General features: G+C 41.3%; 1 protein-coding gene across 2 annotated transcripts in view; it reads left to right on the plus strand.

The window, feature by feature from the left end:
* Positions 1–7,257: 7,257 nt before the first annotated feature.
* Positions 7,258–22,064, plus strand: part of SRRM4 (serine/arginine repetitive matrix 4) — a 178,089-nt gene continuing 163,282 nt past the window's right edge. For both annotated transcript variants that reach the window (XM_088449250.1, XM_088449251.1), the window contains exon 1: positions 7,258–7,388. In XM_088449250.1, coding sequence (XP_088305376.1) covers positions 7,258–7,388 — 131 coding nt within the window. The remainder of the gene's footprint in view (positions 7,389–22,064) is intronic.

The raw sequence follows: 22,064 nt of genomic DNA on the forward strand, positions 1-22,064 counted from the left end.
TCATCTTGGATCAATTATCATTATTGGTTGATTCAGTTGGATATATAACATTTTTGACCGGATCACTGTTACAGGAAATGTTTTCTTACTATTAACGTTATATGTTACAACATTGTGAACACGACCATTCTCACTGTGTTTTTATGCATAGCGGGTTTGTGCCTATGTAGAATTGGATACTGATGCTCTCAGTAAGGGTACATCTTCTGATTATTATTTTTATTTCTTAATTTTGTCTGTAACCTGTCATAGGCCTACATGGTTTTTTGTACTTGATGCAGATGATTATCTAACATTAATTTTTAAGGATTTGTTTGATAACTTGCAGCTTACATTTTCTCACTCTTTCTCAGCTGGGCTCATCAAGATTGATCTATCAATCTAAAATTGAGCCCCACTGTTCATTTATAAATACACGCATAGCACACTGGTTATACTACTGTGTAAGGGACATTTGAGGTGTAGCGCTTTGGTCAACCAATTTGTATCAATATGTAAGTCTGTGTTATTGATTCATATGCAGTAAAATAAGTATTGAACACATCAACATTTTTCTCAGTAAATATATTTGTAATGGGGCTATTGTAATGAAATTTTCACCAAATGTCAGCAACAATCCATGCAATCCACACATGCAAAGAAATCAAACCATAGATGTCCATAAGTTTAGTTATGTGTAATAATTTGAAATGACACAGGGAAAAAGTATTGAACACATGAAAGGGAGGTGCAAAAAGGCATGGAAAGCCAAGACACCAGATGAAATCTATTAGTAATTAGAAAGCAATCCTGCCCTTTGTCACTGCAAATTAATATAAGTTGGTTCAGTCCCAACTGATGGCCTATAAAAAGGTGTCTCATTACCAAGATGTCACACAAGAAACACCTCATGATGGGTAAAAGCAAAGAGCTCTGTCAAGACCTTCGCAACCTTATTGTTGCAAACATACTGATGGCATTGGTTACAGAAAGATTTCTAAACTTCTAAATGTTCCAGTGAGCACTGTTGCTGCCATAATCCGGAGGTGGAAAGAACATAATTTCACCATAAACCCACCATGACCAGGTGCTCCTCGCAAGATTTCAGACAGAGTGAAAAGAATTGTCAGAAGAGTTGTCCAAGATCCAAGGACCACTTGTGGAGAGCTTCAGAAAGATCTGGAAATAGCAGGTACAATTGTTTAAAAGAAAACAATAAGTAATGCACCCAACCACCATGGCCTGTATGCACGCTCACCACGCAAGACTCCACTGCTGAAGAAAAAGCATGTTGAAGCACATTTAAAGTTTGCTGCACAACATTTGGACAAGCTTGTGAAATATTGGGAGAATATAGTCTGGTCAGATGAGACCAAAATGTAACTCTTTGGATGCCATAATACACACCATGTTTGTAAGAGAAATGGCACTGCATATCACCCCAAAAACACCATACCAACAATGAAGTTTGGAGGTGGGAACATCATGGTGTGGGGCTGTTTTTCAACATACGGTTCTGGCATACTTCATATGCTTGAAGGAAAGATGAATGGCAAAATGTACCGAGGCGTTCTTGGTAAAAATCTGCTGCCATCTACCAGGATACTGAAGATGAAACAAGGGTGGACATTTTAGCAAGACAATGATCCCAAACACACAGCCAAGGACACTCTCAATTTGTTTCAGAGAAAGAAAATAAAGCTGCTAGAATTCCAATTGAAAATCTATAGAAAGAACTACAGATCAGAGTTCATAGAAGAGGCCCACGGAACCTTCAAGATTTGAAGACTGTGTGGAAGAATGGGCCAAAATCACACCTGAGCAATGCATGCGGCTAGTTTCTTCATACAGGAGGCGTCTTGAAGCTGTCATTACAAACAAAGGCTTTTGTACGAAGTATTAAATAAATTTCAGTAAGCTTGTTCAATACTTTTTCCTGTGTCATTTCACATTTTTACACATAACTAAATTTATGGACATCTATGGTTTACTTTCTTTGCATGTGTGGATTGCATAGGTTGTTGCTGACATTTGGTTAAAATGTCATTACAATAGCCCTATTACAAATATATTTACTGAGAAAAATGTTGAAGTGTTCAATACTTACTTTACCTGCTGTGTATATACAGTATATATATATATATATATATATATATATATATATTTACAGTCAGGTCCATAAATATTGGGACATTGACAGAATTTTCATATTTTGGCCTCTATTCACCACCACAATGGCTTTGAAATGAAACAAACAAGATGTGCTTTAACTGCAGACTTTCAGATTTAATTTGAGGGTAATTACATCCAAATCGGGTGAACGGTGTAGGAATTACAACGGTTTCTATATGTGCCTCCCACTTTTTAAGGGGCCAAAAGTAATGGGACTATCAACTCAAAAGCTATTTCATGGACAGGTGTGGGCTATTCCCTCGTTATATCATTGTCAATTAAGCAGGTAAAAGTTCTGGAGTTGATTCTAGGTGACATTTGCATTTGGAATCAGTTGCTGTCAACTCTCAATATGAGATCCAAAGAGCTGTCACTATCAGTGAAGCAAGCCATCATTAGGCTGAAAAATCAAAACAAACCCATCAGAGAGATAGCAAAAACATTAGGTGTGGCCAAATCAACTGTTTGGAACATTCTTAAAAAGAAAGAACGCACCGGAGAGCTCAGCAACACCAAAAGACCCGGAAGACCACGGAAAACAACTGTGGTGGATGACAAAAGAATTATTTCCCTGGTGAAGAAAAACCCCTTCAGAACAGTTGGCCAAATCAAGAACACTCTCCAGGAGGTAGGTGTATATGTGTCAAAGTCAACAATCAAGAGAAGACTTCACAAGAGTGAATATAGAGGGTTCACCACAAGATGTAAAGCATTGGTGAGCCACAAAAACAGGAAGACCAGATTAGAGTTTGCCAAACAACATCTAAAAAAGCCATTACAGTTCTGGAACAACATCCTATGGACAGATGAGACAAAGATCAACTTGTACCAGAGTGATGGGAAGAGAAGGAAAGGAACTGCTCATGATCCAAAACATACCACCTCATGGCGTGGGCATGTATGGCTGCCAATGGAACTGGTTCCCTTGTATTTATTGATGATGTGACTGCTGACAAAAGGAGCAGAATGAATTCTGAAGTGTTTCAGGCAATATTATATGCTCATATTCAGTCAACTGCTTCACAACTCATTGGATGGCGCTTCACAGTGCAGATGGACAATGACCCGAACCATACTGCAAAAGCAACCAAAGAGTTTTTTAAGGCTAAAAAGTGGAATGTTATGCAATAGCCAAGTCAATCCCCTGACCTGAATCCGATTGAGCATGCATTTCACTTGATGAAGACAAAACTGAAGGGAAAATGCCCCAAGAACAAGCAGGAACTGAAGACATTTGCAGTAGAGGCCTGGCAGAGCATCACCAGGGATGAAACCCAGCGTTTGGTGATGTCTATGCGTTCCAGACTTCAGGCTGTAATTGCCTGCAAAGGATGTGCAACAAAGTGTTAAAAAGTGAAAGTTAGATTTAGGATTGTTTGGTTTGTCCCATTACTTTTGGCCCCTTAAAAAGTGGGAGGCACATATAGAAACCGTTCTAATTCCTACACCGTTCACCTGATTTTGATGTAATTACCCTCAAATTAAATCTGAAAGTCTGCAGTTAAATCACATCTTGTTTGTTTCATTTCAAAGCCATTGTGGTGGTTAATAGAGGCCAAAATCTGAAAATTCTGTCAATGTCCCAATATTTATGGACCTGACTGTATATATATATATATATATATATATATATATATATATATATATATACAAATAGATATATCTCACAATGCGCTTCTAACTTTTACTGACTGTGACACTGTATACAGTGTACATAATATATAGATAGATAATATATACATATACTGAATGTGACAAACAAGGCTGCACTCTGGCATCTTAAAGAAATGCAATGGACCCCAAAAGTAATATCAACGTTTCAGAACACTTTACTTGGGTTCTTTCGTCAGGATACAGAAAGAACCCAAGTAAAGTGTTCTGAAACGTTGATATTACTTTTGGGGTCCATTGCATTTCTTTAAGACGCCAGAGTGCCGCCTTGTTTGTCACATTTTGTGTTTTTCCATCCCTTTCTTTGAGGGTTGGTAATTTAGGAGGGCACCGGCGCAAGGTGTTTAGGAGCATGAGAGTGCCGGCTTTTTCTTTTCATATACATATACTGTATACAGTGTGACAGTCAGTAAAAGTTAGAAGTACACTGTGAGACGAATATATATGTATATACTGTATATATATATATATATATATATATATATATATAAAATATATGATCGACCTCTCACACTCTTCTCCACCTCACCCACCAACAACAATTGCGGGGGGGGGGATTTTTTTGGCAGGAGGGAGCAAAATTTATAGTTACGCCACTGGGAGCCACAGATGCTGCAGAACATGGGCATTAATCAGCAAAACTAACATTTTGTAACTTTTATAACCTAAAACACTTTACCAGCACCAGGAGAGGCTGCCTGTGGGCGATCTAAAGATCCCTCCCTTGCATAAATGTAGCCTATAGACTACAATGGCTCACGATGGTTAATTATTGGGGCCAATCTCCTAAACAGCTGAACTTTCAGGAGCTTGTTAAATAGCCCTCTATTTGCCTAACCCAAAAGCTCTCTATTCTTTAGGAAACTCGTTGGTAGTAGAAGCTTAATAAATACAGACATAAAGAGTACTTAGAGGTATAATAAATTACTGTGCCATTAAAGGTGCAATAATGCTGCGAATATTGAAGTTTTGCAGGATTTGTTGCTTATAATAGCCAATAAATGTGAAAAAAAATGTTGAGCAATATTTTATCATATACCTTGTAAAGTTCTGATACATTTCATTTATGCCTGTTTTCCACCAAAAACCTGGGTCCGACCTGGGTTTACAGACATGGTTCTAAGCTAACCCAGGTCAGACACCGTTTGCACAGCACCATCAATCTGGGTTATTCTCAGGTCAACCTCGTTCACACTGAACCTGGATCTGCACTGCTAAACTTGTGAGGTCATAAAAAGTGGGAGCTGACTGCTCCACAACCACCAACCAGCTCATTTTAGGCATGACACAGGTTGGATAACCCGGGTTGCGCCGTTTACACTGCACCATTACCCAGGTCCATCATGGGTCCGACCCTGGTAGCTACCTGGGTTGGATTGCAAGGTCACTTGACCCAGGTTATTTTTCAGGGACCCTTTTACACTGAGTTGCGACCCGGGTAGACCCAGCAATAACCCAAGTTTTTGCTCTGGAGTAAAAGGGGTAATAGTCTAAAAATTTATTTTTGTTAATGCCATTAATTAACAAAATAATTTTTAGTAATTACGGTTTTCATACAAACCATGTCCATGGAGTTTAATGGTCTGTCCACAGTTTTGGTCTGGGCTGACCTTTACATACGTTCATACAGCTAAAGTATATGTAATCCTGGAAAACCATATGAATCATGTGACTGAATAAATCATAGGACAGTGACAGGCAACTGCAAATTATATGAAAAGGTATACTTGGCTAAGAATGTGCAAATATACATGTCCATATTCCAGTACGTAAACATAATGAAACAATTTGTAATCGCATGTATGAACTGCACATTTAATACTTAAATATAAAGGAGGAACAGTGCATGGATAGTTATGTAAATAGTAAAATATTGCACATATATCACCTAAAGGAAGCATTTATTGTATAGTGCCATAAAGTTTCATAATGTCAGTCTAATGAACAAATAGCATTATTTTGCTCGTGTGTAGCCTAAGGATGAAATCAGTACAACATCAAAAAGCGATTCAACAAGGAGCTTAAAGATGCCACAAGAGGGAATGCTGTGCTATAATAAATGAGGGGAAAGCTTGACTCCTGCTTCAGTTATTCTGATTAATCACAGTTAGCCTTCCAAGATTTCACCTCATTTAGCAATATTTTAATTACTTTAATAGAGCAAACATTTAGGTGATAATGTCAAATCTACAAGTTATATTGGTACCATTTCTGTGATGTATGTATGATTAAACAATGGAAGTGCGCCTATAGCAGTAAAGGTTAATGAATGTTTGGGGTTAAAGACATGGATCAGAGTACAAGGCCATAAATGTATGTATGTAGTTATTAATTTAATTATGCAAATTGGTATTTGTCATGCTTTATACAAAGAACATGTCAACAAAGACCACATAGCAGTGTTTAATGTCATTTCTGCAGTCTAGTGCAGCATATTTCTGTAGATAAGGTCAGCTATTATTCTGAAGTCATAGACAGAGCTAATATTATGCTGGGATTGAAAAGAGGTTAACTTTCCTACAACACAGACAGCAGGTCAACAGGGATACACTGAAGACTAACCAGGGTTTGGATTCGGATAAAACAAGTCCCTGAGACAATTTAGTAGAGTGATTGTGATTGCAGATGTGATTGCCCAAAAATAATCAGTTGCAACATGTATGTACCGTGCAATAATTATGATATACCAGATCTGCTAATTCATATTGTATGTAAAGGGTTAATCAATGTCAGGATGCAGCAAGTCTTCCTCTGATAAAGACTGAGGTCTATTAGTATGGGGGAGGATGCAGTGCATTGACTTTCTCTGAAGAGACAAATCTTCCACACCCTTTTGTTATCCTGGGTCATTGTGGACCATTATGCCAGGCACACGCTTGGCCTGCAGGCTTTTGTTATGCATATGAGTCAGGCCTGGGAAGCAGCACCTCTCTTTTTTGTCAGCTATATAAAAGGAGGGGGCAGTGGGTATAAGAATCCACGGGGAGGGAAAGGCTGGGGGATTGCCTAGCCCCGGTTTAAACGTCACGTCACAGAGCAAAAGGAGACAAAACAAGAGCCTACACTTTCCTACACATGCATACATAGTGCTACACACGTGTCACCCTCCCATTACCCTGACACCCAATCCTGGTGTAGGGGAGGGATGAGGTGACCGCTCCAGCCTCTGTATTATTATTATTATTATTATTATTTCCACCATCCATCCTGTACCTGCAGCAGCAACAGCTCAGTAATAACTGTATACAGGGTGCGGGTGCTGCTGCCGCTCAGCCAGCACGGGGAGGAGGAGGAGGTAGGTACACACCAGCTGCTCTCCGCCCTCCTCTCTGCCTCTGTCCGCCGGCTGCTGAGCGGGTTCCTCAGGTTCAGCAGTTGGACAGCTCCTGAGGTCTCAGCGGCACCGAGCAGCGGGCTGTGCCCCGTATAAGGACTATGGCCGGCGTGCAGCAGGGGGAGAAGCAGCTCTTCGAGAAGTTCTGGATGGGGACTTTTAAAGCCGTGGCCACCCCGCGCAGAGAGAGCACAATCGTGGCCAGCATCACCTCTCGGAAGCCGCTCCCAAGGTAGGAAAGCTAAGGGGGTACAGGATGATTGCTGGAGGTCCGAGCTTCATAGACTGCAGTTGTTACTAGTGCACTTTTATGTCCGGCTTATACTGTCTGCAAGTACCTAGTAAGTTATCATGTCATCACCCAAATAGCGGCTTACTGGGGAGCCCACGCGTGTTTCCTCAGCTCTGACACTGTCTCTGTCTCTTGTCTGGGAGGAAACGGGATGTAATAATAACCTCTGGTCTCTAGTGATGGTTTAATGCTGTTGCATCTGGCTATAGTTTTGGATAAATACAAGTGAGCAGACTTCATAACATCCATCTTTATAACGGGCCTGACACGGAGTGACCCATCCTCAGTCCTGTGTGACAGTCTCTTTGTCCTGAACCTCTCCCTGTAATCAGCGGCAGCATGCACACACTGGTGGAGAAACCTGTACACCGCTGCCTTCAGGCGCATGCATGCACACATGGGGAATCCCTTGTACACCGCTGCCTATAGGCGTCTGCATGCACACAATGGGGGAGTCTCCGATACCCCGCTGCCTGTAGGCACCTGCATGCACACACTGGGGGAGCCTCCTGTACAATGCTGCCTACAGGCACCTGCATGCACACACTGGGGGAGCCTCCTGTACAATGCTGCCTACAGGCACCTACATGCACACACTGGGGGAGCCTCCTGTACAATACTGCCTACAGGCACCTACATGCACACACTGGGGAGCCCCCTGTACAGCGCTGCCTATAGGCGCCTGCATGGGGGTCAGTGAGCAGGATCTCCCGTAACTTTCCTTACATCTCTCCGTGCTTACATACCCGTACACAGACCATCGCTTATCACTCACTGCGGCAGACAGTATCGGGGTGTTTGTGTGGTTAGTAACTGTGGTCAGATATAAAGTCTCATGGTTAGATGTGAGAGTCCAGGATGGAGTAAGTACAGTACGCACGAATAAATAATTGGACTGCGGTGTATTACAAGTCTGCCCTTATGTCGCTGATAAGTCCCTTTATGCATGGGGACCAGGAACACCTATAATACAGCTGCAAGACGTGCTCAGTGACAGGTGCTGTTCCAGCACCCTATAGAATAGCATGATAGCAGAGGACTGACTTTCCTATTACATCCTGCATACTGTAGCGCATTGAGACGAATTGTTTGATATTTGTACAATTTCCAGATTCCCTCCATGTTGTGTAATCGGGATAGAGTAATCATATGTCACTTATTAGGGGGCATACATTGTAGAAATTCGCACTTAAACAAATATAAAGTAGCTTTTATTTATCTTGATTCAATATGCTGAATTTTCTGTTGTTTTCTCTTTACTGAGATGGTGCCAGAATTGTATTCCATGTACTGTAGCTGGTCGCCTACCATATGCGCACTGGTGCAGCTGGGGCTGTGCTACTGACTTAACGTATTGGAGAGAAAATTAATTATTTAAACCAAATGTAAGTCTGTTTCTTTGCTCAGAGCTCATTACTTTCTTTTGTGTTTGCATTTGCAATGAAGCAGGCAGTTATATTTCTGTGCACTCTTCTCCACCACCTAAATCAGGGAAATGAGTATGTGAAATGTGTAATGATACATAAATCACATTATAAATGTTATTAAAATATTTACAATTAGATGGTTCAATTATATTAATTTATTCTGGAAGCAGAAAAAGTGCAAATAAAGGCTTGGGGGTAGTGAGAGAGGGGACAGAACATGGTGGGGTATTTAAAGTGAAATGCTGTTTGTATATTATAGTTTATGTGTATTGTTTGTTATATTGTACACAGTACTACATCATTACATGAACAAACACCAGCAGTAGGGATTAGTAGGGATTTTGCAAGATCTTCTGCAAGGAGCATGTTGTCAAGCATTTAACAAACTTGGAATAGAAATACATTTTAACACACAGTTGTATTAAAATTTTACTTCAGATGTACTTAAGACCATATAGGACCACCCCAATCATTGCCTCCCTTGTCTGTTATCCTTATTTTACTTCCATATATATTATTTTGTATTTTACTTTTTTTTACTTTTAGAACAGAGAACATAGGTTCAGTGATATAAACTAACACAACTGTTGTATGCCCTTATATTTTATTGGCAACGCATATACTACTAATCAAACCCCTTTGGGAATGGTTAAATCAATACCCCTTTTACACCACAGCTAAAACCCGGGTTATTGCAGGGTTAACCCAGGTTGCTGCTAGGTTTAAAAGGGGCAAGGGTTGGATTCCCAGGTCGAGTGACCCAGCAATCCAACCCAGGTAGCTTGCAGGGTTTAACACAGGAATGACCCGTGCAACTCTGCAGTGTAAACGGGTAACCCAGGTTATCTGACCTGGGTCCCATTTTCAGCATGGGGACTTCCGGGTCTCTCAGTGCTTGGAGATGACACCCATGTGCATTGTGAACAGCGCCGATCCTGGAATAATCTAGATCGGCGTTGCAGAAGAAAAGTGGTCTGACCCGTTTTGGAACTGTGTTCCAAATCTCGGGTCAAACCTAGGACGTAGGTGGAAAAGCAGTATTACTTTAAAAGGGGAAATGTAGTTTGGAAGGGCTCATTCAATATATATATATATATATATATATATATATATATATAATTCTTACTCATTCCCTAGTCAACCCAACAAATCTATCATTATGTAATGTCGCTAGGCAATAGAAAACTATATAGCAAGATAGGACTGGTAATAAGAACATCGGATCCTGCCTAAATGAAATTACAACTGCAGCAGTAAATGGGCAGTATTCAATGAATCTGCTAAGAGAGGTGAAAAGGACAAATATTCCCAACTCTACTACTTTGGGGAATTACAGATTACTGTTCAACCCAGTGTTTTGGGCACCCACAAGCAGTGACTGTGAATTGATATTGGATGACCTCTTTTTTCTGTTAACATTGGAAAATGTAATTATATACTTTTTCCAGTAAGTCTTGAACATTCTTCTATGTGATTACATTGCTGATTAGATAGCTCTATAGATTTTGCAGTTGGCTGGCACCCAATTGACAAGATGTTTGTCCCATAATGACTTAAGCTTTTTCAGTGTATAGCACCCTTTAGCTTATCTCCTGATACAGCAGCGTGCTAGTAAAATTCACCATCATATACCGCAGGCATATGCCCACGACTATGGAAAGGAAAGTTACATTTCTCTTTCACTAGAAAATAAACAGATTCTTAACATGTTCAATATTCTTTAATGTCTCTCAGAAGCTGACCATTAATTATTGTCTTTCACTGGGTAGAAATATCCTAGGCTGTAGCATTATAATGCACTCTTGTAATAACAATCATTAGCACAGTATGGGATAATTGGTCAGAATATTAAAACAATAATAATGTTTCTAAAGCACTGCTGGAAATGCAATTCTGTTTAAAATTAAATATAGCTTTTACAGATAGGCGTACATGAAGAACGGCTGCGCATTCATTGTTGTTATAAATAGCTTAATATATTGCCAATATTTTTAGCTGCCAATGTTCCAGACTCTGTTTCATACTTAAGAAACTCCTAAAATAAGAAATTTAGGGGGTATTACTGTAAGTGAAGTAACTGAATATTCTGCAGATGTGCTTTTTATTCACTATACCTGTAGAAATATCATCAGGATGTTTTTTTCTAGAGATATAAGCGGTCACTGAAAAAAAACAATATTTGTGTGAAGGTCTTTCAGACTTCTACAATAGCTTTCGGTTCTGTAATCTTAGCACAAGATGACCCGAGAGAAGCAAAAGACACCTCCACGCTCCAGAAAATCAAGTATAGTACCTGGCAATGTTATGAGATTGCGTTAGAGGACATCGTGTTTCTTAGTTATGCCAAATAAGAATACACTTTCTAAAAGTCATGACCACAGATGTCACTTTATGGGGTATATTTACTAAAGTGAGAGTTTTTAGAAATGGAGATGTTGCCCATAGCAACCAATCAGATTCCACTTTACATTTAATTAGCATCTTCTAGAAGATAATAGCTAGAATCTGATTGGTTGCTATTGGCAACATCTCCACTTTTAAAAACTCTCACTGTAGTAAATGTACTCCTATGTGTTGCTTTCATATCCACTGATTTTTTTTCAAAGCGATTCTAGTTTTCATCACTGGATATAATTGACTCAATTGCTCATATTCCAATAATTCAGAATGCTGGTGTACTTCGATTAATAGGGCAAACTGGAACTAATTTGACTAAAATAACTATTATATCATATGGAAGCCTATTATGGAGATATTACAATAAATGAGAATATGGAAGTAGGTAACATTGGAGTTCAGTAAAACACCATAGTGGAAATTTACAATATATAAGATGGGGAAAACAACAAAAGTAACCCCAAATAAAATAGAATTTAGCTTTAACAAATGGAACTCTCAACCTGGCTATTTAATATTTAATATTATAGCAATAGTCAGATGGAGTTCTTGCTGTGTTCCTTTTACCAGACTTAAATATGAACAGATTGCATTAGGTCCAAACAATAAAGAGTATACTGACACTTTAACACTTGTGTTGCCAATAACCAGAATATAGAGATTTGCACCTACTTTATATTCATTGTACACTATTGCCCTAACAGTAACACAGGGTCTATAGGGGGAAACTTGATATTTCCAGTCACAAGGACATTTCACTCTATCCTAATCAACAAATCATTAAATCAATGTCTTGATGGCACATATTGCAGCCTGTTTGCTGTGGGCACATTGTATCATCACACAGTCTTAATTCCTCAAAAGATGTTCAAACCAAGGATTGTGTAATATTCCCCACCTGAAACATGGATGGAAAGAACTGTATCTGTTATTAGTGAGGCAGGTATTTAGGTAAAAGAAAGATGAGATGTAGCTAAAGGATAATGTTTGTACATAGTGGTGCTGATGCTGAATTGGTCAAATAGAAGTCTAAAAATGACCCTCGAAAAGCCACAAGTAAAAATAGCATTTTATGCCAAAAAGCTGAGGTATACGCAACACGTGGTGCATGCCAGGCTTACTACTAACATGCACCAGTGCAATAAATGTTGTTTGACATTTGATTTGATAGTAAAAAAAAATCCTATTCAGTTTAGTTTGAATAAATAACCCTCTATAGTGCACCAAATATAATTATTAACAGTTATTTTATATCTCTCACATTCTGCAGAGGTTTACAGACAGAATATGTGACCATTCACATCAGTCCCTGTCCCAGTGGAGCTTGCAATCTATATTCTCTAACACATGTACATGCACACACGTACACAATAGGGTTAGGTTTTGGTCAGAAACCAATAGGTTTGGATTGTAGGAGGAAACCAGATCACCAGGTGGAATCCCATGCAAACATTAGTAGAATATACAAACTTCACATAGCTAGAACCTTGGTGGCAATCAAACCCATGACCTCAATGCTGTAAGGCAGTAATGCTAACCACTACACCAACCAAGCTGCTCATAACATTCCTTATTGTGCACAAATGAAAGTAGCAAAAGAATACAATTTTTAAATACACCCACAAAATATTTTAATTCTTTATGTCCACATCAATGAGGAAAGCACCTATCGCCTACAGAGGTGAATTCACAATCCGCCAATCAGAACTGACTAGATAGTGTTCATAACCATCATTTGCACTAGCCTTTATGCAACTGCAATGGAATTGACTACTAACAGCTATATATATATATATATATATATATATATATATGTCTCCATATGGGTCTGCATCTGCTCACGATTACAAAAAACACACCCTTACTGGAGGCGGCGTACATCAGACTTACGTTTTACTTCCCTGTGCCTCTCCAGCCACAAGCAAGCACAAATGTCAGATGTGAGCAAATTTACATGCATATGAGTGCAGCTGTTTTTCTGGGTATGCACAGTGCAAATTTGCGGGTTGTACATTACCCAAAATGGCAGACATATAACTCAGCAGAAATAAAAGATAGACACCCTTTAAGGAGCGCAACAATTTTAAATAAAAATAAGCAATTTATTTATAAAACAAGAAGAAAGATAAATATACATGTACAAGACCAACAATCAATGAGTTGATTGAAGAGTGCAATTAAGAATCACTGTTGTGGTTTAGCAATAAAATTTCTTATTCACTCGCAATTGGTATCACTTGATATATCCAAACAAGCCAGGAAAAGATTAAGCAGTAGGATCCAGAGTTTACTGGAACGTGATAACAGTACTTTGATAGTTTTGACAATTTTATTTGAGAATTACCATTGTAATGTCCACAGGGTATGCATACCATTGACAGGAGATCTCAACCTCCCCCATGTTACTACAGCCCCTCGCTTACCACTTCATTACTCCCGGCACCTGACTCAGTGCTATTGCGGAAGGGGACAAAATCCTCCTTGGAGATATAGATTTAAACTTGTCTCTGTCCAGTCCTTTCGGCAGTGGTAGGGCGCGATGAGTTAGCACAACAACCGAGAGGGAGGGAAGGAGTCCAAAGATGGCATAAATTTTTAAGATCAACTAGCTTTGGCGTCCAGCAATCACCGGGTCCTCCCTTACGCATTTCTCCGATTTGTTTGCTGGCGGTTTCTTCAAAGGATTCAAGCAATGAATCAATGTATAACTCAGCATCAGGCCCAAAGTCTCTGTATGCATGCATGTTTTCAGTAGTGTGACTATACCCCTAGATAAATAGGAATGTTCACACTGTTGTTGATTTTCCTGACTTTCAGCAAAGTTATCTCTTGAAAACTGCAGTTGATAGAACTAAACATTTCATCACTGCTTTGTAACTGGTTGTAATGTCACAACTATCCATGATCCAAGATGGACCTAGAACTCTGACTACAATACATGCGTATGTGAAACTGAGTAGCAAGCATTCTTATTATAAAAACAAAAAACTTGTTTTAAAACCTTTTAGGACATAGAATATTATACAAGCACCTGAGCTGTTTCTTTCTATGGTCATGAGGTCAGGGGTCCCTATGTGTAGAGCTAGGTACTGGTCTACTTATTCAAGGCTATGCCTACCTCTGTAACAACAGGCGTAATATTTACCAAAGTGAGAGTTTTTTTAAGTTTAGATGTTGCCCATAGCAACCAATCACATGCTAGCTATTATCTTCTAGAAGGTGCTAGTTACTGTAAATGTTAAGTAGAATCTGATTAGTTGCTATGGGCAACATCTCTACTTCTAAAACCTCTCACTTTAGTAAATATACCCATAGATGTGCTACCCCTAATGCCTACTATACGTTTCCTAATATAAAGTGGGGCTGATTTTCAGTCAGACGCAAAGTGGTTGTTTTTGCGTGATGCCACAGAAGCCTGATTTACTACCTTATGCTAATACAAGTTTCTGTGCAGCTTCAAGTAGGAAGCCACTCTACCCACTCTTTTTACATCCATCATATTATTACCAGCACTTTCACCAGCCCAATGCTAGCTGCAAGAGATCAGTCTGAAACATTCTTTTTTTTGAAGCATTCTACCCTGCTCATACACATGACTAAGAATAGCTTGAAACTCAAGCTACACGACCATGATGCTCTCACAACACTCCCACTAGACAGAGCAATTCTGTGCAATCGTATTGTCTCCACCCTGCCCCAAAATGCTCATTCAACAGAAAGACAGACCCATCAAAGCTTCTGCCAACTCTGAGTAGGATGGAGATACTCAATAATGCGTACATTCTCATCTGCACATATTTTGTATGCTAAACTCACTATTTGCGTTCGTTCTAAGATCCCTCTGACTCAGCGCTTGCCCCAATGTCCATAAAGCATTGTACAGCTGCCCATAGAAAGGTAGACAAAATAATGGCGTTTTTACTCCTTATGCTGGCCATACACTAGCACGATTTTGGGACGATTACACGATTTTAGACTCATCGTACGATGCATTGTGTGGAAATTGTGTAGTATTTTATGTCTATAGTATCTTATGGTCTTACGTGCAGCCCATATTATCCGTTGTAATCGTATGCTGCGCATGAGATGCATTGTGCGTCCGACCGTTCGAGCAGCGTCATTTAAATCTGTTATGATCGCATGTTTTTGGTGAGGCATACGATCGATCGTATCACAACCAGTCGTATAGGGGCGAGTGATCGTACGTCAGATCGTATGTTCATTGTGTGTCAAAAAAGCACCAAATCGTATGGCCGGGACTGCTAGGGAGCTCCCGGGGAGTTCATGGGAAAATGTATGATGAATCGCATCTTATGCTGGTCGTACTAGTGTATGGCCAGCATTAGGCACAATTACAATGTGTCAATGTGTTGGCCACCGATATTTGATAGAGGTAATGTAGTGCACACATCCACCCTTACTACTCAGTATATCTGACTATGAATCATTAAGTTCCATGCACTTCGTCATACTACTCCTTATTTGTTTGCTATTTGTTTTTTGTTTGTTTGTTTTTGGGGGGGATATTTTAACCTGTGACCAAGTGACTGTATGCCTTCCCTTTTGACATTGTGTACTTCTCATTGCTGAGTATCTGTAACAGATAGAAATAAGGGCCTCATTCAGAGCTGAACGCTCTGACCAGAGCGCTCGCTCTGAATCAGGGCCCTCCTCCATGAAAATGGAGCGTCCTCCTGGACGCTCGCATAGCTGTGGGTGACCACCCACAGCTTATGCGAGCGTCCATGATGATGGTCGCGATGGTCAAGACCATCGCGACAGAGACCCTGCGGTAGGGTCTCGCTGCAGTAAGCCCTGGAGTGATTTTGGCTCTATCAGAGCCAAAAATCACTCCCACTGACATCACTAGTGATGTCAGTGGGGCAGGCTTCAGACGGTAGGCGTTCCCATGGGAACGCCTCCGTCTGGCAGCCACACCCCCGGCACGCCCACCAAAGGGGGCCTGCTGTCAATCAACATCGACAGCACGCCCCCTTTGGTGCGAGACCCGGAGCGATGGAGTGCCCGTCACTATCCTGGTCTCGCGCATGCGCACGACGGAGCTCCCTCCGTCGTGCGCATGTGCAGTGGGGCAACATCGACCCGCTTGCGAGCGTCCTGCGCTCGCGAGCGGGTCTGAATGACCCCCTAAGTTAGTAATTCCTTTAGGGAGTTAATATATAAATAATAAATTCAGTCCCGTTCTTTTTCTGACAACAAATAGACAAAATATATAAAACAGACAGACACATTTAGAAAGAAATTGACAGATACTATGAGCGTGTGGGAGAGACACTACACAGTAAAAGGATGAGAAATTGGGAATATAATGCAAGATGTGTTTGTCAGTCAAAGACTGAAATTAGGAGCACGAGTGAGTGAGAGATAAGAAAAAGACAGGCAGGTTATAAACAAACAAATAGACAGATACATGAGAAGCAACGGAGTAGGAGGATAAATCCCAGATTTAGGGAGATTTCCTTGGATTAAAATGACATGAAGATTTATATTAAATAGTGAAAAATAAACATTAAAAATTTAAATAGGATAAATATTTCTTATATATACCATTGAGTAACTTTGGTACAGACTATGGGCCTGATTCAGAGTTGGGAATAGAGAGAGAAATCTCTCTCAACTGATCATCTTGGTGAAACCATGCTGCACTGCAGGTGGGGCAGATTTAAAATGTGCAGAGAGATTTAGATTTAGGAGGGAGGTGTCCAAACTGACATCTAAATTGTAGAGTAATAATAAAGCTGTGCAGTATTTGTGGGCTACATGTAAAAGCAGCCAGTATTTACCCTACATGCAATTTTTTTTTTTTATGTATTTACACCCCTTGCATTACAACATGGTTTGTCCAGGGACACAGTTAAGTGCTATCTCTCTCTCTATTCCCAACTCTGAATCAGGCCCTATATTCAGAATACAAACAGCTGTTCTGGCTGGACCTCTTCAGGGCATCACCACTTAATACACATTTGGCCTGATTCAGACCCACTCGCGAGCGGCTGTCCGCTCGCAAGTGGGTCGATGTTATGGACTGAGCATGCGCACGACGGAGGGAGCTCCGTCGTGCGCATGCGCCAGACGCGACGAGCGAAGGAAAGTCCTTCGCTCGTTGTGTCCGATCAAAGGGGGCGTGCTGTCAATGTTGATTGACAGCACGCCCCCTTTGGTGGGCGTGCCAGGGGCGTGCCTCCCTGACGGGGGCGTTCCCACGGGAACGCCTCCCGTCAAAAGCCGGCCCACTGGCATCACTAGTGATGTCAGTGGGAGTGATTTTGGCTCTGATAGAGCCAAAATCACTCCGGAGCTTGCGGTTGAAAACCTCAACCGCAGGCTCCGGCTCGCAAATTCGATGGTCGCGATGGTCACGACCATCGCGACCATCACAATGCACGCTCGTATAGCCTGTGGGTGGTGACCAACAGCTATACGAGCGTCCAGGAGGACCATCCATGAAAATGGAGCCCGGCCCTCATTCAGAGCGTGCGCTCTGCTCAGAGCGTACGGCTCTGAATGAGGGCCATAGTCACTTTGTATATCACTTTTCATGTTTGTTTATTATTCATGTATTTTTTCACATATATTTTACCTTTATTACTATTTTTAACACTTATTAGCTACTTTTTCTCATCTGATACTTCATAACACTTTACTGTCACTCTTTTTTAGTGGGATGCCCAGGGTAGGTCTTTGGCTGGGCTGTCTTTAGGGGTGCCCTGCGTTCCAGATTTGAACCCGAGTGATAGGGACCTGCTCAATGAGGTGACCTTGACGATGGTGGGCAGGCCCGTATCATTGGCCATTGATATGCTAACTACCTCTGAAATTATATTTAATTACAAAATACATTTAAATGTGAACAGTAATGATCGCATAGTGCATCTGCAACTCCATTTTCTGTGTATATTACTTTAAAATCTCAGCATGATAGCACCTTTAATTACTATTAGGGTGTGCAGTCTAGAGCCCCTCCCTACATTAAATATATATATATTTATATATATATATATATATATATCAGCATTTATACAATTAAGGATTATGATCTTTCCATTATGAATAGTCTTCAAGCACCCTCTCATTGTCTTGAGAGCAGCCATTGAATAACTTGCTAGCCATCAAACAGCCTGTGAGCGATCTGTGACCTGCAAATCCATCACTCTTGTTTAATCCTTGGCCACTTCCCATCAATGTCTACAGCTTTGTGACATATATCAATGCAAATCCAATTAAAATAATTGTATAACAACAAGCCAGACACACATGTTCACATTTGGTCATTGGAGCTGATAGCTGAACAACTCGGTCTATGTCCAGTATCGCTGCACAGATAAATGATCAAATTGGGTATTTTGGGGACCAATCAGTGCTATTGGACCATATACATTAGGTTTGAGATCATAGCACACTATTTTGTTCAGAAGAATACATTTTTTTTTTTTTTTACTTTTTGCAACATTGCAGGTAGTCAGCGGAAAACCACATTTTTAGCCATTTACTTTGTGTGTGTGCCAAGGATACGATCACTAACATCAGTCTTCATGCTTAGAGCTTCCACGTGGCTCAGTTTCCACATTGGAGAGCTTTACAGTATGTTCTAGAAAGTAGTCTTCCTAAGATTCCTATTATTGTTATAGTATTAATAAAATGTGTTCTCTTTATGCACCTAGATTCATATAATTTGTGAAGCTGTATACATGTAACAGTTGTCTGCAACCCCTCTGTTTGCTAACATGCATGCAAACAGTGGCATAACTACCGTGGTTACAAGGGGTGCGGCTGCTATGGTGCCCAAGCTGCCCAGTCACCAAGCACACAAGATAAGCTGGTCCTGTCTGGGCCATCGAGGGGGGTTTGGGTGTCAGTGTTGTTGATTTGGTGCTGGCCCACCAGCTGATTACAGTTGGCGCACTGGCAGGCAATCATGGAGAGACAGCATTGCTAGTCGCAAGGCAATCAGAGCTTGTGGACTAGCAGCCAATCAGCAGTGGCGGCTCCTGATTGGCTGACGACCAGCACCAGATTAAAATTATGCTGGAGCTCTCTGTCCATTTCTACCACTTGCTGCAGTGTGTCAGCTGTATTTAACTGGCAGCCCGGACCCAAATCCACACCTGTTGGCTGCTGATGGCACACAGGGGGAGGAGAGAGGTTGCTTGAGGGACACGGGGTGGTGAGTTGCTGGGGGTGGGGCATAATGTGTAAAGGGCACTACTATTATGTGGAATAATGTGTTATATGGGGCACTAATACTATGTGGCATAATCTGTAAAGGGCATTACTGTGTGGAATAATGTATAAGGGGCACTACTACTGTGAGGCATAATGTATATAAGGGATACTACTGTGTAGCATAACCTGAATGGTCTCTGTGGCATAACCTGAATTGGAGTCTGTGTGGCACAACATGAATGGTCTCTGGGCCCGATTCAGAGCCGGACGCTATTTGCGCTCGCTCGTTCAGAAAAAGGGGCCGGCTATTTAAATTGAGCGCTCGCTCTTTGCGGTCTGTTGACGCCTCTATGTCTGAGCGAGCGAACGAAACATGCGCTCGCTATTTTGTAAAGACGCCCCCTGGCCGCTCGCATCCTACGTCATCTCCGCTATTTATTAGATTAATCGAGTACATCGAAAGGCGTCTGAACTGCTCGCAGTGCTTGTGGTTGGATTTTCCTACCGCAATCATGCGAACAGTTCAGGCTAAGAAACAACCAAGTGACGTGGCCGATGACGCTGCTTTGTTAATTATGCACACCCTTAAAACGCCCGTTTTGACCGTTTGGCACGCCTGCGTTCGGATCTCCACTCCCCGTTTTCAAGCACCTTCCCCTGTTACCACCCACAAACGCCTCATCCTGTCACTCAAATTAGCAGGCACTCGCTATTTTGCGAGCGCTTGATTTCCGACCGCACTCACTGGATGTGCGAACATCGCTCGGAGCGAACGAGCGGCCGCTTACGAGCGGCTCTGAATCAGGCCCTCTGTGTGGGGGCAAATGTATGTGTTGTTTTTACCTCTGGGGGGCCTTTTAAGATCTTGCTATGTGGCTCACAAAGTTCTAGTTACAACTTTGCATGCAAACACAGAGGCTCTGGATTTAATATGAAATTGTATGAGTCATCAAATTTGCTCAGACTGGGGTTAAAATGATACTTCTGTAGCTTTCTCACAGGTTTTTGGCAGACTCAATTTCCACTTGAGCCAGCCCAGGAACCTGTGTAATTTTAGAGTGTCCCCTTTTTAGGGATTGTGTGACAGTGTACGGCCCTGATGAAGTTCAAACCTAGGCATACACCTAATCCTGGTCAAACTACACCACCATGCCAAATTTGGTGGAGCTAACTCTGGCCGTGCATAAAGGACAAACAGACAGACAGACACTATTTCTCACTTATTTAAACCCTTTTTATTAAATATATTCAAGTCAGTTCTGTCACTTATTGTATGTGTCAGTGTGTGTTTTTGCATGCTGATATGTAATATATATGACTTATTTTATGGTTTAGTCATTGTATATACCTGTTGCATGAGGTCATGCAGACAGCATCGTATCTACATCCACCACAGTGCTTCATTCCATTAATGCACATGGTAAGGAATTCAAGAATGTATGCTGTTTACCCATAAACAGACTACTGTACAAATCTAACATTTTAAACACATGCAGGGTTGAACATGACACATGTATTTAACACATGATGGCATGAGGTCATAATGCATATAATATCTGCATACATCTCAACAAAACAAATTAAAAAATCAGGATATTGTCTATTTACCCCTAAACACCTAGATCATCCCATCATTTTGCCAGCTCAACCATATCCTGACTGCCCATTCACACCCCTCAGCCTGCCATCTACATCACCAAATCTGCATGCGCCATTTTCCCCAATCCACCCGGGCTTCATTCCTTTTTTGCATGCAGTGCCCTGAGAGCAGGGCTTTCAGGGGCAGTCAAGGACAAAGAGATTGAGACTGTCCCATGACATTTATGAGTGTTGGAGATGTGTAATATTGTTGTCATATACTGTAGTACTTGAGCTATAAAAGGGCCTGGTTACCATATACAAAATCTGGCAATCTGCCTAAGGCATCACTATTTACAGGGCAGCATTGAAAATGTTATGTTTGTTTTAGTACCTTTCATCATTAAGATTTTTTGCTACTTATGTATGTAAGGTGCATATATTTTATTCGTGGGGTCGGAACGATTTTATGTTGGGGGGACAACATAAAATCGTTCCGTAGTGTTCACTCTAGGTCTGGTGCCGGACCAAGAAAGGGGCACTTCTGTGTGTGCCCGAAAAGGGGGCGTGGCCATGAAAAGGGGTGTGTGTCTTTAAGATGCCCCCTCTTTTCACCACTGTTGGGGGCTTGCCTGGCACTTACGGACATGCCAAGCTGCCCCCAAGTTCTCCTATCTCTGTGAATATCTACTCACTGGCGGTGATCGCTTCACCACTATTTTTTCAACCCGTGGGACACTGCGGCCTGCGCATGGAGACGGCACCCAGCAGGTTGTTTTAGCGGGGTGCCGCCAAAAGGGTGCGTCACCTCCCTAAAACAGCCTAGCGGGAATGCTGCATTGCCTGCAAGAGAATAGTTTTGTAGATGTGCCGTTCGTGTTATGGGCATGTAATCAGAGCTACTTGCTATTCTGAGTTGTGCAAATGCAAATAAGATGCCAAATCCAGACAACTCTCCTGCGCCTAGCATGGGGTAGGTGTAACTGCTGCTGATGATGATGGCGTCTTTTGCAGATGGAGGAGTGGGGCT

The sequence above is a fragment of the Taudactylus pleione genome, unplaced genomic scaffold (genome assembly GCF_031769625.1).
Source record: "Taudactylus pleione unplaced genomic scaffold, aTauple2 ptg000479l, whole genome shotgun sequence".
Classification (NCBI taxonomy): Eukaryota; Metazoa; Chordata; class Amphibia; order Anura; family Myobatrachidae; genus Taudactylus; species Taudactylus pleione.